This window comes from Parasteatoda tepidariorum, chromosome 2 (genome assembly GCF_982258835.1).
Source record: "Parasteatoda tepidariorum strain Cologne lab strain chromosome 2, Ptep-v5.0, whole genome shotgun sequence".
In the NCBI taxonomy this organism is placed as follows: domain Eukaryota; kingdom Metazoa; phylum Arthropoda; class Arachnida; order Araneae; family Theridiidae; genus Parasteatoda; species Parasteatoda tepidariorum.
This window is the reverse complement of record NC_141756.1, coordinates 41,414,449-41,438,922: the sequence shown is the minus strand read 5'-3', so window position 1 is coordinate 41,438,922 and position 24,474 is coordinate 41,414,449. Positions and strand designations below refer to the sequence as shown.

The 24,474-nt window shown below is 29.5% G+C and overlaps 1 protein-coding gene across 1 annotated transcript in view; it reads left to right on the top strand.

Annotated features, from left to right (window-relative positions):
• Positions 1-24,227, top strand: part of LOC107436187 (protein O-linked-mannose beta-1,2-N-acetylglucosaminyltransferase 1) — a 72,660-nt gene extending 48,433 nt beyond the window's left edge. The window contains exon 20 of the mRNA XM_043044531.3: positions 22,475-24,227. Coding sequence (XP_042900465.1) covers positions 22,475-22,604 — 130 coding nt within the window. The 3' untranslated portion in view covers positions 22,605-24,227. The remainder of the gene's footprint in view (positions 1-22,474) is intronic.
• Positions 24,228-24,474: the final 247 nt, after the last annotated feature.

Here is a 24,474-nt window from a genome sequence, read left to right as displayed (position 1 = left end):
GTCTCTCAAATTAAAATCGTCTGATCTTCTACATTACTTTTTATCTTCTTCTATCAAATTATTTGGAGGTACATTTCGAAAATAAGTGTTTAGTCATAAAAGAAAAATGTTTTTAGCTTTTTAATCGTTATTAAGCGTAAAATTTCGAAATGATTGTAACTAACTATTTTTAATGATTTAAAAGTACATAGAATGTGATTAGGTTTTCTTTACTTAATGTTCATTTTTATATTTTCATTTTATGTTTTTAAATTTAAGTGATAATTCATATTGTTTAAAATTTAATTTTTAAATTTATTTAAAAAAATAGCATTTTAAATAAAATTTATAGATTTTAATTGCTTATTCGGTTTTATAATTTTATATCTTCAATACTAATACAGATTAATTTTGTTCGGGAACATTTGAGTGAAATAACGTTTTGTGAATTTTAATGTCTCTCAAATCAAAATCGTCTGATCTTCTACATTACTTTTTTCTAGTCTTCTGTCAAATTGTTTTGAGGAAGATTTCACAAAGAAGTGTTTAGTTATAAAAGAATTTTAAATGTTTATAGCTTTTTAATCATTTTTAAGCGCAAATTTTTAAAATAATTGTAGTTAAATTTTTTAATGATTTAAAAGTACATAAAATGTGATGTTTTCTTTAATGCTCATTTTTATATTTTCGATGTAAATAAATAATTTTTGTCTTTAAATGATAATTTGGATTGTTCAAAACTTAATTTTTGAATCGATTTAAAAAAAAAGTATTTTAAAGAAAATTTATAGGTTTTAACTGGTTATTTGATTTTTTAATTTTAATAAACAGGGATAATTGATATTGAAAGTCAAAAATTTTGATTTTATTTTAACTAGCTATTATATATTTAAATATTTGTTGCTTAAATCTTGCTCTAAAGTTGATTATCTTATTGGTTTTTCTTACAATTCTATTTGCAATACTCCTTCAGATTAATTTTGTTCGGGAACATTTGAGTGAAATAACTTTTTGCGAATATTGCGGTCTCTCAAATTAAAATCGTTTGATCTTCTATATTACTTTTTTCTTCTTCTATTAAATTATTTTGAGAAACATTTCGAAAATAAGTGTTTAGTCATAAAAGAAATTCAAATGCTTTTAGCTTTTTAATCCTTTGTAAGCGTTAAGCTTTGTAATAATTGTTATTAAGTGTTCTTAATGATTAAAAAGTAAATAAAATGTAATATTTTCTTTTTTTACTCAATACTCATTTTTATAATTTTCGTATAAATAAATGCTTATGGCTTTAAATTTGAATGTTAATTAATTTAGATTGTTTTAAATGTATAGTTTTTAAATCAATTTGAAAGATAGTAAGTTAAGGGCAATTTGTAGAATTTAATTAGTTATTTGGTATTATAAATTTACAAAAAAAGATAATTTATATTCAATCTCAAAAACTTTTTAAATATTGTTTATTGTGATTCTATTTCAACAAGCCTTTTTATTCGTAAATAACTGCTAGTTAATTTTTCTTTTGAAATTGATTAATTTAATTTATTGTTTTGCCTTGAAATAATTCCATTTTCTCGATAGATTTAGATGATTTTTAAACTATTAGTACCAATTATGATATTTTATAGTATTGTGTTAAATTGTAAAGTGCTTTTACAAATCACGTTTTTTAGCATGCAGTTAAGCTTGTGGTAAGAAAGTTTTGTCGAATTTTTTTATCAAATTTGATCTGTAACTAAGATAACCAATAATAAAATTTCAAAATATTATAGTCTAAATTTTAAAAAAAATATTGCTACATATTCTTTTGACTTGATTGCGGAACATTCAGCTGAGAAAAATTATTTTATGCTCATTATTTTACTGTTCCAAAATTAATTTTTATTGTTTATAAATTTCAGAACCTTTCTTTAGGCTTTAATTTTCTTAAAGTAACTTTTTGTCCCACAAATAATTGTTATTTCATTAATTCTTAGCATATTGTTACTTATTCATTAAACTTTTTCTCATCTAAATTATTTTTATTTATCTTTTAAATTGATCTTTTAAATTTATATTTAATCTTTCCTAATTCTTTCATTAAATGTCATTTATAATTAAGCTAATGATTGTAGCTTATTTATCAAAAACGTACTTCAGTTATGTTGATTTTCTTTGGAATTTTTATTTGATTCGATTGATGTTTATTTTGAAAATTCCGCAGTCTTTACCACATTTCTTTGTGTGATTATGTTGAATTACCAGAACAAAGGACTTAACATCCACATTGGGAGTAATTTTGCGCTAAAGATTACCATGCCCTTTACGATCTTAGTAATTAAATTCTTAATTTGTTCCATCTTATCGATTTATTTTGCACGTACTGTAATTATTCTCGCTCGCCTTTTCACATCTGAGGTCATTTAAAATTCTGTAAGCCTCTTATATTTTCTTTCTGTTTCGTGTTAAAATGTAAACTGAAAAGATGCAATTATTATAATCGCTGACATTTTCAAATAATCATCAAATTATTCGTTTTCCATATCTGGTTTCACAAATGAATGATTTCCGCATTTATTGTATGTCTTCGAATATTTAGAGTTGTGATTAAAACTTGTTTTTGAAGGTTATCGACCAAACAAAAATTAGTTTTAAGCGATTAATAGTTTGTGCTGATAAATTTTACTTATATAATAATTCTTATTGATTTCAATTTTTTGTAAAGATTAAAAATTTGAAACAGATATTTTTTGCATTATGATGGAGATTTTGATTGCATTTTTTTATATTTACTTATTTGACAATTTTCAGAATTTGCCTTTTTGTTAATTTGACTTTATCTAAGTTAAAAGACTATGTAATTAATATATTTGACTATTTTGCAACATATTTAAAAATATTTATCATAATTCCTTAAACTTACATTTTTAATCTAAAAATAAGCATTGTTTTTTTTGTTGTATTAGTTTTTCAATGTATAATCGTTTAGTCGCTTTTTTATTATGACTGTATATCATTTAGAACATAACATTGAAAAAAAGTGTTGAAATTTTAATTGTTTTTATAATCTGTTGCAAAACTAACTAATACTGTATTTTTTGAATAAATGTATTTTTGTTATGTAATTTTTTCTAGTGTTTGCTAGAATATATAAAGTGAATTTTTTAAATTTTAATAATGGCCTTTTTGCTTTACCCTTTATTTATTAAATTATTCAATAATTATCAAAATGTGTGAAACTTTTTTGTCCCATTAAATAATGTATGTTTTACACTTTGACAAATATTTATTTTTAATATTTAATATTATTTTTCAATTTTACATAAAATTTTAGCAAAAATGATTGAGTGAGAAATAATTAATCAAGTTAAGGAATGAAATTGAAAAATCATAAAATGGCGTCCTTGCGCAAAATATCAGCAATTATATAGTTGTATATATGATGTTCAATTTGAAATTATGGTTTGTTGTCTACTAGTTAAACGAAAAGTTATATTACAGAGACAGACATTTTGGATAGGATATTTTGCTCTTTCCAATACTATATGAAAATAATATTAGTGGGACTTAGGAGTCTCGTTGGTGACGGTTAACACGGTTAAGTACCATAACGCTTCTATTATGTCCACTACATGTATATTGTTTATTAATGTAATGAATTAACAATATTTATTAATTCATTACACTAATGTTTATTAATTCATTCATTAAAAAAATACGATGTAGTTATGAAACACATTTTGTGCCCAAAAAAAAAAATGTGTAGACAGCATTTTGCACCGCTATTGGTATTAATTTTATTTCGTCAATTAATAGAAAATTTTTAGTTAAAAGGGAAAAAAGTAAAATATTTAAAATGGGTATGCATTATAAGCGTAAATGATGTTCAGGTTCAATCCTGTATTTTATTTTGCACTGTTTTCTATTATTCTCCTATTTAGATTCTTTGCTGAATTTGGCCTAGGTATACTATAAGATGCACCTTTTTTATGCATGTTAATGTTAGTTTATTTAATATATGCACACTGTGCCAAAAAAAAAAAAAAACGCACCACCCTGAATAATTTTTGATCTAATGATCGGATCTTCACATTCACTCAATCTTAATGGTTCGAGGGGATGACTTCAAATATACTAATTAGTTAGCGCTGACGATAATAACTATACTCCCCCCCCCAATGGATTCGGATTTCTGACCTCTGAAATGTTGGGGGTAGCCGCTTTCTAAGCACAAGGGTCCCCATAATTTGGTCAGAAGATTGATCTAAAGTTTGGACGCCTTAATGTTAATTTTACTTTTTGCGCAATCCGCCATATCTCAAGAACTTTTTTTAAGCGAATTGAAAAATTGATGCGCACAGATATAAAATTCTTTCATCCAATGATAATTCCATGTAGGAAATAAAATTTTGTGTTTTATTAATTGATAATCGAAAAATTTTTGAATTGCATTGTTAAAATTTTTCACATCATTTTAAAGTATGTGATTTTTCATGGTAAAATGCAAAATTTGATCGAAATCGGTTGATTAGTTCGTGAGAAATCAAATTTTAACACTCTAACTTTTTTGAAATTCAACTTCTCAGGAAGAATTCAACTGATATTGCTCAAATTTTGTATTTTGCCGTGTAGAATTTAATAAAGCTCTTTTAAAATTTGATTTCTTAGTAGCTATTCGACCGATTTCGTTTAAATTTTGTAGTTTGGCAGGGAAAATCACATTCTTTGAAATGATGCAAATAATTGTATGCCTTACAATTAAAAATGTTTCTACAATTTTTAAATAAAATAATTAAATATAATAAATATTTACTAAAGATTTTTTGTTGTTGTTGTTGTATGGAATTACCTTTTGATGAATGAATTTTATAATTGTGTGCAAAAATTTTTCAATTGGCTTACAAATTTTCCGAGATATGGCGAAGTACGCAGAAAGTAAAATTAGCATTAAGGGATCCTAACTTTGGAACACTATCCTAATCAAACTATTATGACCATATTTCTCTGATTGTGACTGCCCCCTCTGTAGTTTGGGGGTCACAAATACGAATGCGTTGAAAAAAAGGTATGTTTATTCAGAGAAAGTACGTTTTTGTGCCTGATTTCTTAACTTAAAATATAGTTAATTAGCATTTTTGAGGTCACTCCTTAGAACCATTAAGATTGAGTCCTAGAACATGAAAATCCATTCGATGAAAAGTTAATCAGGGTGATCCGTTTTTCATTTTGCGCTCTGTGTAGTTTTAGAACTTTATTTTGAAAATGAGTATCACATTTTTAATAAGATTTTTTGTTTCATTTTCTTAAAAAAATACATTATCTTTTAATGTCATTATTTTATCTCTATAATTATTGCATGAGTTTTTCAAATAGGTTCAAAAATTTTAAAATTTGCAGCGCTCTACTCTGCAAATTTTTCTTTCTTTTTTTAATCTTTCAAGGTTTGTATCATTTCAGAAATAAGTTTACTTTCTTTTTTAATTTTTGATGAATTTTGTGGTTTATTTATGATTTACTTCGAAATATATATTTTCTATCTTAGTGATCGCTATGAAATAGAACTCATAAATCTTCCAAAAAATTTCCAATGTTTCATTCATTGATGAGGTAGATTTTTTTTTCCACAATTTTTTCCCATGTTAAGATGAAAACTTTATTTTCTTTATACTAGGAATAATATTTCTGACATTCCATTAACTTCAGAACCAACGAAATATTTGTTTCATAACTTTCATTTCGTTTTTTTTTTATTTTTATATTTGATACGGATCAAATCTTAGCCCAGTTAAAATTTTAAAGTTATGTATAAATATTGTAAGAGATGGGTACATGGCTTATAAAAGAGTTCATTATTAATGAAGAAAACTATAGAATTGGAATTTTGTGTCTTTTTAAGAAAGGGAAGTATAATATATAAAGCCGAAAATACGACTATCACTTAACGTTTATCATTTTCCCCACGTCATTAATCATTTACGAAAAACTGGTATTGGGATTTTGTGTCTTTTCAAAAAAAAAAAAAAAAAAAAAAAATACTTATGTCTTTATTAAAGGTTCTCTTTTTCGTTATGCGTACAGCTTATACAAAGCACTTATCACTTAACATGCATCATTGTGTCCTCATATTATACATTATTTATGAAGCAAACAATTATATTAGGATTTAGGGACGATTTTTCGATTTTGTGCACGATTTTTTAGTGGTGTTCAGTACCGATTAATTGATGCTTTTTTTTCACTCCGTACGAAGAACGGGTATTCAGCTTGTTGTATATATAATATAGTGTGACGATTCTCACTTTGTTAATATGTATATTATTTTTTCTTTTTTTTTTTCTTAGTACTTCAATTTTTTCAGGTGCTGTTTTTTTTCTTCAAAAATACTACTGTTGTCACCTGTACAAATAAATTGACTGTATTATCTTTTAGGAGTTATTGCATTTTATATTTAGTGAAAGTAAATGAGTCAGTCTTTTTTACTCCGTATTATTTATCTTAGTAATTTTGAATTCCATCTAAAAGGTTAACATAGGCTATGTAAAATGTCACCGAAAGCTAAATTCACACACTATCAATTCATTAAATCTGCCAGTCTCTTCTTGGAATCTTTTTGTAAGTTGTTATTCTACAAATTACTGAACTTCTTATTGTATTATTCAGTATACCTAATCTTGGTGTCTTTACCTCTAACTTTGGTAACGAATTTCTTTTGGGAATTGTCATTTTCTCTGATTTGTAATCCGATTTGTGCTGCAATTGTTTCCTTTTTTTTATCAAGTTATGTCTCTGTTTTGTTGAGTATAATGTACGTGATTTAAATGATAAGTCGTTTGAACGTGTTTTCATCACTGCTGAAACTGTTTTCCCCTGACAAAAATTAAGGTTTGTTTTCTCCTGCAAATTGTCGCACCGTAATTTCGTTTGTAATTGTTTATAAATATCTAACGTTCCTAGTGTGATTGTAAAGCGTAGTAACATTATTTGCCGTGTGCAGCATCCAACTTGATTTAATTTACACAAATGTAGAAGAGTAAATTATCGTACAAGATGCAATTTTTTGTGAAATTTGTTTTAAAATACTTAAGACAAAAGTGAGTTAAAGAATACGATTAATGAGTAGAAATTGACAATGCCAACATTCACCTATCAAAAGGAATCTCAAGATAGAATCGAGTTAGCATGTCGTATTTATTAGTGAATTAATCTATATATATATTTCTCTTACACGGCGACAAAGAAAAGCCTCATTACAACTTCCCGAATGGCAACGCTGGAAAAGCGACCAATGATTGCCGCTAAAAAATGTCACATGTCAAATCTAGCTGAGGTGGCTCAACATATAGCGCTTTTAAAAACGGAAACTGAAATAACCAGCGAGAGCATTCTCACCACATGTGATCTCTTCCGAAATTCACCCTATCAGCTTCGGCAATCTCATACTATTAAGCTAGGCAGAAATGGGTAGTCTTTATCGATAGATCTCTATTTTAGTATTTTGTCGAAAGCGCTTTTTTTCACGAATTTATTTGACGATTTTTGATTTATATCACGAATTTGTTTGTTTTATTATTGTTATTAGTTATTCATTGAAAAATGAGTCTCAGTCGTGTTGTTACGCTTTAAGATTTTATACTATAGCACATTTCTAATAGGTTTAACGAATTACATGTCATTTATTTGAATTCAAATTTATTTTAATGACTTAGTATTTACTAAAAAGATGTCATTTTTTATGGATTTGAATGATTGTTTTGAACTCTTTGAATTTTATGCCTTTGCAATGTAGTACCTAAGGTAGTAGCGAGCGAAGCGAACCATATAAGATTGCGTAGCAATTTTCTGGGGTTGGCGAGCGTTAGCGAGCAGGGGGCGCAGCCCACTAGTTGATGTTTAATAATCGTAGTGGTAGTTAAGCCACACCACAATTTTATTTGGATTTGATTTCGATGAACGCATGCCACTAGTTGATTCAATGCGGTTTTTGTGAAAGCCTGGGAGAGCTGTAATACGTTTACTGAATTTTGAACGCTTGTGGTGAGAGTGTGGTACTAAGTTCACCGAGCTTTTGAGCGTTTGTTATAAAAGCTGTATTTACTTCGCGTTTGTGAGTGTGGTTTCTATTGTGTTGCTATTCGTAGTCGAGTGTGTGCAGGATCCCGTTGTAAGTAAATGAGACTGAGGAGCACCAGCACGTGGAGGATGATGATGATGCTGTCGCAAATACTAAGTCAACTATTCAATGTGGTTTATACACGTCGTGGGAGTTACTTTCGATGTAGATGTTTTCATATCACGTTCGCTGGTCACCAATGTTGGGGAGAGTAGAAATCGACAATGCCAACCCATCAAACGGTACCTGAAGATAGACTCGTTTTAGCATGTCTTATATACTAGTGAATTGATGTTTAATAATCGTAGTGGTAGTTACGCCACATATTATCAATTGAAAAACTTTTATTAACGAGACACATTATATAATAAAATGGTATTCGGATAAAATATCGCGGGTCAAAATTTCGCGTGTACCAAATATCAGGTTGACAAAATGTTTCTTTAATTATGATAAAATATTTTTAAATACGTCTTTAAATAAAATAAAAAATATAACAGTTGATTGCTAGCAGAAGTAGCACCAAAAGAGTTAAAAAACATTAAGACTCGACATCAAGAATTTTAAATATTATTGAAGATTACCGTAATAGAACAATCACGGATTACCTCCGTAGTAATACACATAATTTGCAATAGCGAGTATGTGTGCAATCTTATTGTTTAATTATAAGTTTAAAAGTATCGTCTTTATCTTGTATATCTTATAAAATCTTTAAATAATAATTATAATAATCACAATAATAATTGTCATTATTAAAATAATAAGTTATTTTTTGCCGAGGTCCCGAGGTTAAACCCCGAGATAAGTGAGAAGGGTGATTTTTTTAAAGATGTTATGTATCAAAATGAATAATTATCAGCATTCACGATATTACGTCCACTCTTTTTCGTCCACATTTTTGCCCTCGCGAAATTACGTCCACTCGAATTTTCGTTCACACGACATTTTGACCTTGCAAGAGTTTGTCCGAGCGATATTTTGACCGCAAGAGTTGGTCCAGCAATATTTAAACCGAGAGAGTTTGTCCCCAAACCTAATAAAATACACGAAAAAAATATTTCAGTGGTATAACTTCAATTACTTAGATTCAAGCCGTGATGGCTTAAAAGGATAGAACGTTCACCTTCCGTAATTCCAATGAGGTGGCCCAGGCTCAAGTGATACGAATTGGTTTATACGAATTTCGCTCCGGCCTCGTACCAACCACAGTGCTGGTGTAAAGTATCCTCAGTGGTTGACGGTTCATTGCTTAGAATTTTCTTGTCATCGGGCTAATTTTGAGAGGTAGCGTTACTACCACTACAATTATTCAATTCCCATTCACTGGTATATAATACATTGTCATTGGCCGTCTCCTCACACATTAGAGACCCAGACGTGATTTGAACACTCCTACCTCGGCAGAACACTCCTACCTAGTTTGATGGACGGTCCACAGTAAACAGTTAACTTGGTATTTGTGACTGCGACATTATCCTTCTCGCGCTTCTTGCTTCTCAGTCTCGATCACACCCAACGGAGACCTGTACACACTCGACTGTTAATAGAAACACAGGATCGATCACGCACTCAAAGCCCGGTTATCTTAATACAGCTCTCCCGGACTCTCTCAAAACAGCAATGAATGAACTAGTGGTATCTGTTAATCGAATTCTACCTCAGATAAAAATTCTGATGAGGGAATAATGTAGCGTAACTGCAATTACCACTACAATTATTCAATTCCCATTCACTAGTATATAACACATGTCAACCAGATTCTATCTGGGGTTAACTTTTGGTAGATGACGGTTGACATTGTCGTAGGTAGCCTTCGCCCACAATTCCTCTATGTTACGCAAATGCGGGTTAGTTCCCTAAAAAAGTCCTTCCCGAAGGATAGCTTGTCCCAGTGCTTGATCCAGGAGTTTCCCTGTCTTCTGGGTTGGATTCAAAATTACAAGGCTTCGGAGTTGAACATTGACAGTCGTAAACTCAAATTTAGGTTGACAGTTCAACGCCGGTCATAAAATAAAATTACTTTGGTCCAGTGTTGTAATTTAAAATTACATTCATTCAGTGATATAATTTACTTCGATTTAAAAAAGAAATTCGGAAGCCGTTTTTATGCTTCCGTAAAATTACAATGCAAAACCTTTTCAATAAACCATATTGTTTAATTCTCTCTTTCTCAAACTTATTGCTATTTTAAGGGTTAAAAACAGGTTTATAGGGGTAAGATGTATATGAGCTTTAAAATATAAGCTGCTGCTGATCTACTTTTAGATTATTCTAATAACATCTCTTTTTAAATTACTATCTCAATAACAAAATAATTTCAGACGGAATATGTATCTTCTTGTTATGAATAATTTATCTCTTTTTGAGAAAATTCTACGGTCGGTTAAGTTTTTAAGGTATTCGAGGCAAGCGTAGCCTCGAATTTCGCGTTTTTGATATTCACGAAAAAAGCATATTGAAATATTCAAAGTTTGATGGTTAATTAGTTTTCCATTCCATATTCTGTTTCTTAGCAATTTTCCTTTGAAAAAATTATTACTTTATATTTGCTTCATTGAAAGTCATGCTGCTGAATTGAAAAAAAAAATTAAACTGGCTGGGTTTTTCTTAGGAAATATTTTCAATATTGCTTATAAAGTTTTGGTGATTCATATAAAAACTTACGCGTGATTTCAGTTTTCGTTACAAGTTTGTGAATGAGTTAGAAAACAGTTGCCTTCGTTCTCGTTCGGGAAGCTTTTTCTGCGTACATTTGGTTAGGCAAACAAAATGTTATATTTTATAACAACACAAAACAAAAACGAAAGAAAGAAAGTTTTATTAAAATTTTGAAAGGCATTGTGATGTTGCTTTTAGCTAAGCATGACGAGTTGTTGCCTAGCTAAAATTTCTAAGGGTTTTGTTCTGGCATTTTAAATTATGCTAGAGTTTTACAGTTTAATTGTTTTTTATTTGAATTTTACAAGAATGCTTATTCCAAAATAAGATTTAAAAAATTTCCCCCAATAAATATTAAAGAACGGGCAAAACATTTTTGTTTTGTATTACTGAGAGTTATAAGCTAACAAATTTCACTGATGTTATCTTCAAAATATTTGAGAGGAAAAAAAAAAAAAAAACAGAATCGTCTGCAGTTTAATTGATATCATAGGCGAGTTCTAAGCTGATGAGAAAATTTCCTTCTTTAAACGCTCTCTTAAGTGATCCAATTGAAATTATTAAATGATTTTTAGGTTCCGGGGATAAATTGCCCATTTACCCACTGTCCAAATTTCACTAGCGGTTCTGGAGTTATAAGAGACATGCACAGACACATTATACATTTTATTATTATAGATAAGCGTTATGTCGGTGATTAATGGTATTTTTTTCCTACAGATTAATAATATATTCATTTATATGTTTTTATATACATGTTATATATGTAACATAAAAAGCTTCTATTAATCTTTTTATGTTATTTTCTCTGCTATAAAACTTCATCCTAATTAATTATTCTAATCGAAGCACTTACTCATACTTTTAAAAAGCCACATCCTGTTCTTAAATCTATTTTTGACTCAAGTATGCATAATTTAAAGTAAAGACATTTTTCCCTTTAATCTTCGTGGGAATCACACGACCTATTTCATAAACCAATGGTAATTTCTAAGATTTCCCTCTTTTCCCTAAATAGAGCCATTTTCGGATTTTTTGCAAGATTTTCCCTACCAGAAAGACTGATCGCCGATGGAGTAAACTTCAGCTTTCGCTCGTCATTCATTTGAGAATGATCAAATAAAATAATTTTGCTTTCATTAAAATCCTGTGTCTATTTTCCTGCTCGGTCCGACTGCATCATTTTACATATATACATGTTTAAGTTTTAAGATTTTTCGAGCACTGATATATTTATGTATATATGCATTAATGTCAGTTAATACAAAACATTCTACGCATAAAATATGAAATTTATTAGAATTTCCAACTTTTAAATGGCGCTGACCCTACAACTAGCATACTTTCATTTACTTAAGATAAATTATAAGCTTTAATTTCATTTACTCATAAATCATAGTATTTTTTTTATTTTGAAGTAATTATATCCGTGAAAAAATTGGAATTTCCTACATTTCACTTCTTAATGTAGGGAATACATTTGAAGTCAAATGAATAAATCGAGTCGATTCTTTTTCAAAGGCGTTTTAAAAGCAATATAACTTTTTCCAAATGATTCGGAAATGGAATTCAGGAATCGACTTTTTAATTCACCATGAAATGAAATTTTGTTTCCGACTGCATGGTTAGATGAAGTGTTTCTTCATAGACTTAATTGATGTTCTGTGACTGTGTATCAGCGAAATTCCTCTGCATTTTTACCATTAGCAGAAATTAATTCATGAAACACAATTTAAATTTGTATTATTTTATGGATCACTAATTTTTAAATTGATGTGAAATTAACTTTATTAAAAATTGTTTAAGAGAAATTAATCTTTTTTATTCAAAATTAATTATTTCTTATTTTTATTAGTGTCATGAAATTTAGCTTTTTTTTTTTATCTTGCCTGATTATTTCTTAAAGCTACATGCTTTCCCTCTTTTTATAAAATTCAAATTATTTTGCCAATTATTTAATTATTATATCAAATTATTTTTATTGTTCAAAATAAATGTTTAAAATTAAGTGGTTGAATAGTAAGATTTTTTACTCAGTTATAAATAATTATTTTAATCTAATTTTAAATAGTGTACGAATTTTTTAAAATTTCTATTTATCAGGAATTATTCAACCAATTTCGCTCAAATTTTTCCTTTTGTAATGTAAAATTACATTATTTAAAATAATGTAAAAAATTGTGTACCCTAAAATGTAAAATCTTTCCGACGATTATTAAATAAAATAATAAATAATTAATAGAAGTCATTTTTTGCTTGGAATCATCTTTAGATAAACGGTTTTTATAATTGCGTACAAAAGTTTTTCAATACGCTTCTCGAGGTATGGCGGAATACGCAGAAAGTAAAAGAAACCGCTTTCCTGAGCAAGCTACTTAAACCATATTTTTCTGATGGCTAATTCTCACTATTTTTTAAAATTAGAAATCACAGTCTGTCGAAAAAAAAGTAAATTATTTAGAGAGAGTACGTTTTTTGCGTCTGAACTCATAACTTAAAATATTGTCAGTGCATATTTGACATCAACCCTCAAACTATTAAGATTGCATTCTAGAATATGATGATCCGATTATTAAATCAAAAGTTATTCAAGGTAGTCCTTTTTTGTGCACTGTAAATTCTAAAATTATGATAAATGAAGAAATATGCTTAAAATATCCCGTGTATCAAAATTTTTCCTTTTGTTAGTTATTTTGGTGTGTTTTGTATGAGCTTTAAGCTTTACTTTGCGAAACTTAGAACCCTTTTTATGCACAAATGCATTTTTTTTTGTAAAATTAGCAGTCACAGTTTTTCAAATTTGAGTTCAATAACTTAAGTTTTTGAAAATGCCTGTAATTACTCTTAACTAGAAAACTAGGATCGTAAGTATTGGTTTTCTGTTATAAATTTCTCCCTCAATTAAATAATGAAAAAAAAAGTATGTGATTTTTTTTGTACACTAGGTGTAGAATCGGGAAAATTAAACCGAAAAGAAATAGTAAATATTTGTGTAGAAAAGATAATCCTGACAACTATGAAGAAAAAAAACTTTTCTTGTTTTTTTCTAAATTTTCTTCTTGGTCGTGCAATCATAATTGTCAATGGACCAAAGAGATAATGACGACTTCCGAAGTATAATTTATAGCTATTGTTTATTTCATTATAATCTTTTAAAAATATACCCAACACTAAAAAAATAACTAAATACCTTTTGTATGAATATTTGTTATTTAAAAAGGATATATCTTAATAAGCTTCGCGACAAAAATTCTAAGATTAAATAATAATAATTTCTTGCCTATATTTCATCTTTATTTGGAAATTTAAATGTATTTTTAGATTTTGTATTGAGTTTGTTTTGTTTTGCTTCGTAAATCATTTATCATTATATATACATAATTTGTCCAAATGTTCGATGTTCATACAGGACATTCTTCAGGAAATGAAGTACATAAAACATATTAAAATACGCTAAAAAGGAAATTTCAGTTTTGACCGTGCTGGGTGGGCTAAAATTTTTTTTCTCTCCAATATTTTCATGAAGTATGTGAACAATTTTTAAAATGTATACATTTGAAATATAAAGAGTTTTTTGGTGACCTAAACCTTAAAAGAATGTAAAAACAGAAAAAAGTTTAGCAATCTTATTATAAAATAACTATAGTTTATTGCAAAATATTTATAATAACAGTAATATTGCCATAAGGTGTCATAGGTTCTAATATCATCCAGGGTTATCGAAGTTGCATCCCAACCTATGGCACAAAATGCTTACTCTTTACTGAGGAGAAAATATTACTATTTGATTACAAAAACAATTTTTTACGAAACAACTCACCTTATTGGAAGGCGAACGCTCTATCCCTTGAGCCACCACGGCTCACTATACAAGATTGTTGGCAGCAGTGGTACTGTTTCAAGAAGGCCGGGTTCTTGGCAGCCACGCGGCATTATTGAGAGAGGAGACCGGCTTGTGGCTGTGGCACACCGTACTGCGCCTGCATCAGAAATTCAGGCTGCAGTTGGCACTACAGTGACACAACGAACTGTTACAAATCGGCTACTTCAAGTATAGCTCTTAACGAGACGCCCTGTAGATTGCATTCCACTCATTCCAAACCACTACCGTTTACGACGTAAGTGGTGTCGAGTTAGAGCTCACTGGAGAACAGAATGGAGATCAATCGTGTTTTCTGATGAAAGTCGGTTCTGCCTTGGTGCCAGTGATAGACGTATATTGGTAAGAAGAAAGCCAGGAGAGCACCTGCTACTAACCTGTCTCCGTCCTAGATACACTGGATCTACACCTGGAGTTATGTTCTGGGGAGTAATTTCCTATGACAGCATGAGCACTCCCGTGGTTATTCCACGCACATTGACTGCAAATTTGTATGTCAACCTGGTGATTTAACTTGTTTCGTTGCCATTAATGAACAGCATTCAAGGAAGTATTTCCCAAGAGGATAACGCTCGCACTCATACTGCTGTTGTAATCCAACATGCTCCTTAGTATGTCGACATATTGCCTTGTCCTGCTAAATCTCCAGATCTTTAACCAATCAAGCACTTACGGGACATCGTTGGACGACTACTTCAGCGTCACCTACAACAAGCATTTTATATCTGTATTGAATGACCAAGTGCAATAAGCATAGCACTCCATCCCACAAAATGACATACCGCGTCTATATGACACAAATGCATGCCCGTTTGCATGCTTGCATTCAAAATTCTGGTAGTTACACCGATTATTAAGTGCCAATATTTCACATTTGAAATTTTTTACTCTTAATTGCTTTAGTAACCTATGATCTTGAAACTTTAATGAATTAAATATGTTAAACAAACGCATTGCCAAAATTTTATTACCCTACAATAATTTTTTCTTGGTGTTGGATTTAATTTCAATCAGTGTATATGATATATATATATATATATATATATATATATATATATATATATATATATATATATATATATATCATATACACTGATTGAAATTAAATCCAACACCAAGAAAAAATTATATATATATAAAAATTATAGTATACAAAATATACTATATATATAAAAACATACAAAATATACAAACTTACACATATTTTTATATTTTATGTAATTTTTTCATACACATTTCTCTTCCCACTCGAAAAAGTTCCTTTCAGTGTGTCATCTTATAAAAAGTATTCTGAATTCCCAGTTGATGTAAAAATGTCAAGTCGTCTCTTGTTCAACTTTTAAAAAGCATTTTTATTTACTGGCATAATACAGCTGAACTTTTTCACTCCAGAAGAAAAGATTTATGCCGCCGGCAAACTAATACCTGCAACTTCGTCACTGCCTGGGTTTGTTGGATAGAATTTTGACAAACATTTTTCGATATTAGGAAATGTTTAGAACTCGATATGCGATACACGCGTTACATTCCCCACCGTTATATTGGAAAAAACTATTTGTTTACATCAGGTGGCTTTGGTGTCTATGTTTTTGTTTAATTTTTTTTTGTTATCAAAATCCAACCTATGTGCCAGAAGTGTTATCTTTATTGAGTTCAAATATAAACCAGATTTATTTTGTAACGAATTCTAGACGCAGTATTTTTGTTTTGTTAAGTTTTTATTCTTTCGAGCTGTAGTACTTAATGATTCAAAGGAATAGAGAGAAGTAAGAATATTTTGTTCTCTTAACAATCGATATTATTTTCAGAAATTGTGGGGAGTTTTCTTTCAATTATGGAACATTGGAGATTTGATTTTTTTTACGATTTTTTCACTTGTCTACTTTTATTTAAAGTGGATGTGTTTGGTTTAATGTTTTGATATCGTAACGAAAATTGAATATTTATTGTTCTTATTACAAGATTATTTTTACAGGCTTCATGTATTTGAAGAAAATGTATTTGCATTATTATTATAATTTATCTTATATTATTTAAAAAGTATATTGGATACAACGTTTACCGTTCATTAAATGCAGCGTGCGCTGCTTCGAATAGTAATAATAATAATGATGATAAATTATAAAAGAACTGTTTTCCTTGTTTTTCTTTTAATACAATGTCTATTTCCTCATTTATAGTTATAATAATGGTAAAATAATGAAATATATTTTGTCATCTAGGAATTTTATTTTTCCAACTAAGAAATTGAATGAAGAAATGAATTTTTTCGCTCTTTTTTTCTCTTTCTTCCTTTCCTTCTTTCTTTCTTTCTCCTTAATTTTGGATTTTAATTAATAAAAAAATAATTAGTGTTTCTGATAATTGTTAAAACATTCGAGTCCTAGTTTTAATTATCTATTAACTTATAAGAATTGCTGATCAGCTCAAAATAATTTAAATTTTTTTGTTTCTATTTTTCACTTTTAACTTTTTTTCAAAATCCTTGGTTGGATGTACGACTAACTCTTCTTAATAATTGATATTTTTAACTGTTGAAATTGCGATATTTATATAAGTTTAATCAAAACCCATAAAAAGCTTTTTCGAATGAGCAATACCAAAACTAAAATACAGCAATATTGTTATAAAATGAATTATTTTTAAAATCATTTTGAAAAGCCTTGGTGGTTCCGGGAATAGAGCGCTTGCCTTCCAATGAGGTAAACTGGGTTCGAATCCCAGCAATGAATGGTCGATACTAATTCCGCACCCGGCTCGCCCTGACCACAGTGCTGAGCTAAGATATATCCTCAGTGGTAAACGGATCATGGTTTAGAGTCCCTTTGCCATCAGATTTGTTCGTGGTTTTCCTCTCCATGCAATGCAATTGCGGGTTAGTTCCGTACAAAAGTTCTCCTCGAAATCAAATTTCTCCCAATACTTGTCCCAAGAATTCCCTTGTTTTCCTGATTCAAAATTACAATGTTACGGAGTTGAACATTGGAAGACGTAAACTCAAAATTTAGTCGGCTGTTTAACGACGGTTATAAAAATAAATAAAAAAGTTAATAAAAAAAAATTCCAGCCATTTTTTAACTTTGACACATCAGATTTATTCTTATCAAAAAAGGTATGAATTTAATCGGTTGTTTTTAATCACTCTCGTGTCTTAGCTCTTGTTTATTCGCAATATTTTGACCTTTGTTTATTTGGAACATTCTACATAAAAAAAATACCATCTTTTGAACAGATGCCAGATATTTTTGAAAGAATCGGTTATGGAATGGCAACACTTCGTTACTCTCGGTTTGATCTGTTTTATATTCACAAGTTCTTCGTGAACGAATAGAACGAAAGAAAGAAATAGTACCGTCATTCGAAGAGGAGTAAATTTTTCGATTGAGACCGTTGTTTTTTCAACGACCTGACTCGTTTGGGAAATAAACCGATGTATTTTTTATTTTATTTTTTTCCCTCAGTTTCTAACCCCCAACCCTACGCTATGTTTTTTTTTCCTTCTGTAGTTGATTGTAAAATCAATTCTTTTTGAGATCACATCGCATTAAACTTTTCCTCTTGTGAAGAACCACCTATCACGTTTTACCTTTTCTTGGTTTGTTCCATGTAAATTTTGGAGACCTAGTTTGATTAACTTAGATTTTTAACTTTTGGCCCTAAGCGTGATTGCTGGGATCTGCTTATTTAGTGTTCTTAGCGTGATTAACATTTCTTTCCTTTTTTTTCATTATTTCTGACATGTGTTATGCTTTCGAAATTATATTTACATAGTTTACTACTTTCTTTCAAAGTAGGACATTTTTTCTTTCTTTCAACAGTGGAGTAAGTCTACCAAATTACAAAAAAGATTGCATTTCTAATTTCAGGAACTAGTCATCATTCTTTTTATTATTATGTTACTGAAATGGAAAGTCGCGAAAATGAAAGGAGGAAAAAAAATGGTAATTGACATTCTTCATGAGTACTAGAAATTATAGGTTTATTATAATTTTTTTTAAATTATTTACGAACCAGTTTGCTGTTACGTTAATTCCCTGATACATCGATTACGGACTGACTAATCCGGCATTATAGTCATTTGCTAACATGTTTTTTAACTTATAGAAATTTTTATTAAAATAAGTTTGTTTTTGAGTAATAAAAAAATACCAAGATTTAGTTTGTCTAGTTATATTATTGAAAATGCTTTTTCTTCTTTTTTAACCCCTTCCTTCTCGGTCCCGTGAAAATGACGGGGTGAGTTTTTGCTCGCTATTTCTCGCTCCCGTGATATTGACGGGCTGGAGTGTTCAGTAGTAATGCGCCAATAAGAATAAAACTAATTCATTTGTTTTGCCCGGAAAATACTTTATTTCTCATTTTACACACCATATAGCAGTACCAGGATATTTTTAAGGTGATTGTAAATAGTTAGTTTATTTTAAACTAGATACTAGCACTAATCAAATACGTGTATTTGGCAAAATAGACGCTTTTATGACCGTTTTCTTCAAAATTAACCGATCGTTAAGGGATTAAGTTTTGTAATTTGTTGTTAATTTTTTAACTAAGTTTGACTTGATTTGGCAGAATAATTTATTTATTATTATTTTTAAAATCTGCTATTTCGAAATTGTGCATTTTTTCATGTGTTTTGATAAGCATTTTATAATTACTTTATCGAATTATATTTGGTAATTTTTGTTTCAATTAAATTAAAGTAAATGAATAATGAATAAAAATTTAAATAAATTAACAATAATAGAGCAAAAAAACGGGAAATAAACGGTAATATACTTATTTTTCGCAATCGTGCGGCGAAAATTAGCTTATTTTTTAGTGACGGCCCGTGATTTTTTTGTGTGGAAATTATACTTCAATACCAATTATTTTATTCAATCTCTGGGATTAATAAAATAAAATAATTGTAGGAAATTGTTTTCTTTTTCTTAGAAATTGATTTATTTTAATAGATTTATACCGTCACTAACAATAACTTTGGAACAATTATTACTTCAGTTAAATTGTATTAAATCCGCTACGCCAAAATTTTCGCTTATTTTACTTTGGAAGTCTTTCCTCCTTTTGTTAACTATTTTCTTTTATTTGTGTGGTGTGGTTGACTAGATCTTTATATAAATTTTAATTTTTTTTATGTAAATATCCTTCTACTATTTTATCAGAACTCTGTTCATCAATTTTATTACTGCTGATTCAAACTATAAGGAGAAAAAAGTAACTTATTTTTTTTATTCTGTTAATAACATTCTTGTGGAGCTTTCCTGATCGAAACAAAAGGAGGAAAAATTGTTCTGCTAAAGTTTTTCTGAAAGGTGCTAATATTGTTACGTACTCAGCAAGTTCTTAACATCCGTCCTCCATCTTAATACTGCCGTTTGGTTTGTTGGTAGTATTCCGGATATTTCGGAACTATTTATTTCAGAAAGCCAGAGAGAGTCACATAGCATTTTGAAATTCCTTTTTTAAATGTAGTACAATTTCATATTTTTTTTTGAGCTAATATAATCGTTTTTCTTTTGTAACTTCTTTTAGAAATGTAACTTTATCTCAAAATAAGTCAAGTACCGTTTGATTTTCCTACGTAATCAAGATCAGCGTGGTCCAAAAAACTTCATTTTAAAAAGAAATTTAAATTATAATAAATTTTTTAAGTAATAAATATTTATAAAATTTTTTGAAAATTATGTTTTTCTATGTAGACTATAACGAAGGAAGTAATTCTATTTTTGGCAATGCCTGAAGCGTAAAACATAGGGGGGTTCACTTTAAAAAGAGGAGGGGGGAAGGAATTTTCTGTGATGAAGTTTATTATAAAAGTGATGATGTATTCAAGGTATGACAAAAATAGAAATATTTTCTTTTTTTTCACGTTATTAAGCCTGAAAAAAGAAGTATTTTCTAAATTTTTGCCCATATTGTTGATCTGACAAAAAATGAAGTAATTTCTTCTTTTTAATCCACGTTATAGGTCTGACAATAATCGAAGTATTTTTTTTTGTCCACCTTGTCTTCTTTATTTTGTCCACTTTGTCTTCGTTTTTTTTGTCCACTTTGTCTTCTTTTTTTTTTATCCATGTTGTCTGACAAAATTAGAAGTATGTTCTTTTTTTTTCACAATGAAATATTTTTTTTAAATTTTATATTATTTTATTATTTTTTATTATTAATTCATATTGTGCTTTGTGTTTGTTTCTTACTTTTTTTTGTCAGTCTGTTTATTTTTTTATTTATTACGTGTAAGTGAGAACTATAAAACAACCCTTACTAATATTTAAGGTATTTTTTGAGGTGTCATGATTGATTTGAGGTTTATTCGAAGTTGATTTCAAATAGAACCTTAAAAGATCAACCTCCCAACGTGTATAATCAAGGAGTATGAAGTTGTTTTATTCACATTTGAAGTTGTTTTGAGGTTGATGGAAATCTGCTTTAGAGCAACCAGCTTAGGAAGGTTGTTTTTACTGTATGGATTATTTTTTCTATACTTCAAACAAATACGTATATTTGAGGTGTGAATAATTTCACCAGATCTAAACTAAAGTTATTTCTGAGTTATACATGAGGTTGATTTTGTGAGGTGTAAACGAGGTTGACATTGAAGTTTATTAATGAGGTTATTTTTGGTGCAAAACATAACCTCATTTTATACCTCAGGTGTATTTTTCACATCTGTCAACCTCAAAACAACCTCAAAAGCACCTTATTTTTTGTAAGGGAAGGCTTTCTGCTGCAAGTAAGACATTTCAAACTGGTATATTTGCACAGTTGTGGAACTCTGTATTAATTTTGCGCTCATATGTTAAGTTCATATGTGCTATGTTGATGTTATTTATGTTGGTTATGTTAAAAATATTTATTTATGTTTTATCTCAGTCTGCAGCTGTATTTGTCGAAGAACTATAACGAATTTCGACATTTATTGAGAATAAATAAAACTTGTTCCCTAAGCTGAATGCAGCAAACCGAACACACATTTTTCCAAACTATCTCTGCTTTTTAATTGAATTTTCAAATAGTCCTTTATTACGTTAAAATATTATTTGATATTTTTTTCACAGTTTACAACTATATTTGTCGACAAACTATGTAACTAATTTTAAAATTTAAAGTGAATAAATAAAACTTGTTCTCTAAAAAAAATAATTCTAAGAGTAAATCCCTTTTTTTCCGAAGTATTCCGCTTTTCTTTCATTGAATTTTCAGCTAAAAAGATACATAATGTTGAACTATAATTAAGGAAATACGCTCTTTTAGGATTTTTCTTGTTTTTAAAAAAATGAATAATGATTTAAGACCTCAAAGCAGGAATACCAACCAAATTACATCCTACATTTGTATATTGGCGTTTATATTGTCCGCTTCTAACTTGTAGTCCGGAATTCCCAGTTAGAAATACAAATATGAATTACATATATTTTTGACCGCGATAGCCTGGTCGGTAGGGCGCTCGGCCCATGTCCGAGAGTTCGTGGGTTCGAACCCCGCCGTCCGAAGACTCCCCGTGTAGTTGGTGACTGATGCACGTTAAAATTCTGTCGAGTCGCAAAGTCCTCCATAGCAAATCAATACCTCTGGTGGTACTGGATTGGAGATCGATCGTTCTCTGATTCAGGTCAAAATTACGATCTGTGTATGAATGGATCCGCCTTATAAACAGGTGTGACGTCTGATGTGGCAGAAGTATAATTATTGGCCATAGATGGCCCCCACTGAAAAACAAGAATCGCACACTCCGCCTTAAATTTGCTCGGTTTCACCAAGCAGGCTTGCCCGTGTGGCAAGTGGCATTAGAATCAACCAATCAACCAACATATTTTTTTAAACTACATTTGAAGTATGGCTAACAATATATTTTTACTCCTTTCCAGGTTCATGTTAAAAGATCACCAAGCCTTTTTTGTTGGGACGAAATCTCCATTGTTTGCTTTTAAACCTGAAAGAGTGCCGGTTGTGAAGTTCGACACCTCTTGCAGTTGCCTCATCAGTTTGATGCTGTGATGACGTCCACTTACTCTGCAACACTTCCACCTCTTATATTGCGAGTCAAAAATCTCAAATGATATCTACTTAAGTGACACCCAGACCAATTTACATTACGCACGCTATACATAAGATCACTGGACAAAAAAATAATAATTCATGAGTGAAAAGCATAGTTTAATGTTATATGTTACCCCTTTTCTGGACTTGACAGCCTGGATTTGGTTAGGAAGTGTGCTCATCCAATCCCAGAATATAACTTTGCAAAACCACCTAATTGCAGCGATGCAGATTTCAGACTTTTAACTGATGTTCTGATATATACGGCAGATTTTCTGTGTGGTTCAAGTCAGGTGATTTTACAGGCAAATCGCATTGAAATAGTGTATGACTGTTCATTAAACCAGTCACATATTCTTCCAATCCAATGAAATTTGCTGTAGTCTTATTAAAAAGTAAAGACATCAACAGCATCCCCCTATTTTTATATTAATGTCAAGTGAATTACCAGGCTGATCAAAATGGAACAGACTGTGTAAGTGTTCATAAAACCAGTTACATATTCTCTTAAATCAATGAAATTTGTTCTTGTCATCTTGAAAAGTAAGGATATCAACAGCGTTACTCATTATGTAGATGTTTACTTAAGGACAACACTTGATCATATAGAATGTTAAAATAAACATTCTGGTTCGTGTTAGTGGTCTCCTCGATGAGAGAGCCTAATCCAAAAACGACCCATGACAGACTCACTTAGTGATTTCTCTTGGAGTGAATGATTTTTTGTTTAGCGAGCTGAATTGAGACTCAATTCTCAATTTCTGAAGAGGAAAATACGTTACCAATTGGGTACTTGCAAAGTGATTATACCTAACCATGTGATTTAAATCAGATTTAATTGGGTACCTGTAAGTGACATCACGCGTGTTTCGAATATGATTAACTTCATAATCGACAATTGTTGTGATTTACCTACAATGACGTCACTTGCAGGTATTCAATATTGGTAGCTGTGTTCAGTTCAGATTAGTAAACAGAATTACCTAATTTAAAATAGTTGATACTATTAAAAGATATGCAATGAAAATGAAATATTTTGTGTTTGATGAATTTTAAATATGAATTGTTAGTATTTTACCATGACTTAAGGATCTAACCACCCTATTCAAAAAAATCTTACGGTGCTAATTTTTCACTTGATTTCCAAAATTTGTGGTTTATATTTATAAAAAATGAAAGTTATTGTAGATTAATTTACTTAAGAACTTGCTGGACGACGTTTAACTCTAGTTTCGCAAAAATTTTATTGACAAAACATTTATAAAGTACGAATTTTTGGAATTATGTGTAATGTAATTTGTTTGTGTTAAGTATATAACGCATTTAATTTGTTTAATGAAATCGCGATATTCTTTAAATTTGATTATCAAAATCGGAGTTACATATTTTAGAAATTATTTGGTGCAACATAAATGATTTGTGATGCCTACTGTGGCTAAGATTTACGCAGTTCTCACGAACATGCATTGATTTTGAATTATCCCTTTTACTAAAAATTTTGTGTATGACGATTTTTGTTAATAAAATTTATTTGCTCTCTAAAATGTAAAATATTTAAAAGAAATTAAATGGACTTTTTTTATTACAAAATAGTCATGCCTGAAAGACTTTTTCTGTAGTGATTAATTAATGTTTTGTGTCATTATAGTTTCAATCACTAATACATATAATTTAATCACAAAATTTTAGAAGAAACTTTAGTTGAATTTTAAAAGAACGATTATTTTCATTATATTGATTTATTTTTTTCTATTAATTTTTAATGTACTATGTATATATTAAGAGTGATGATTAAGAAACATCTCGTATGCAATAAGTTTTGTGTCTT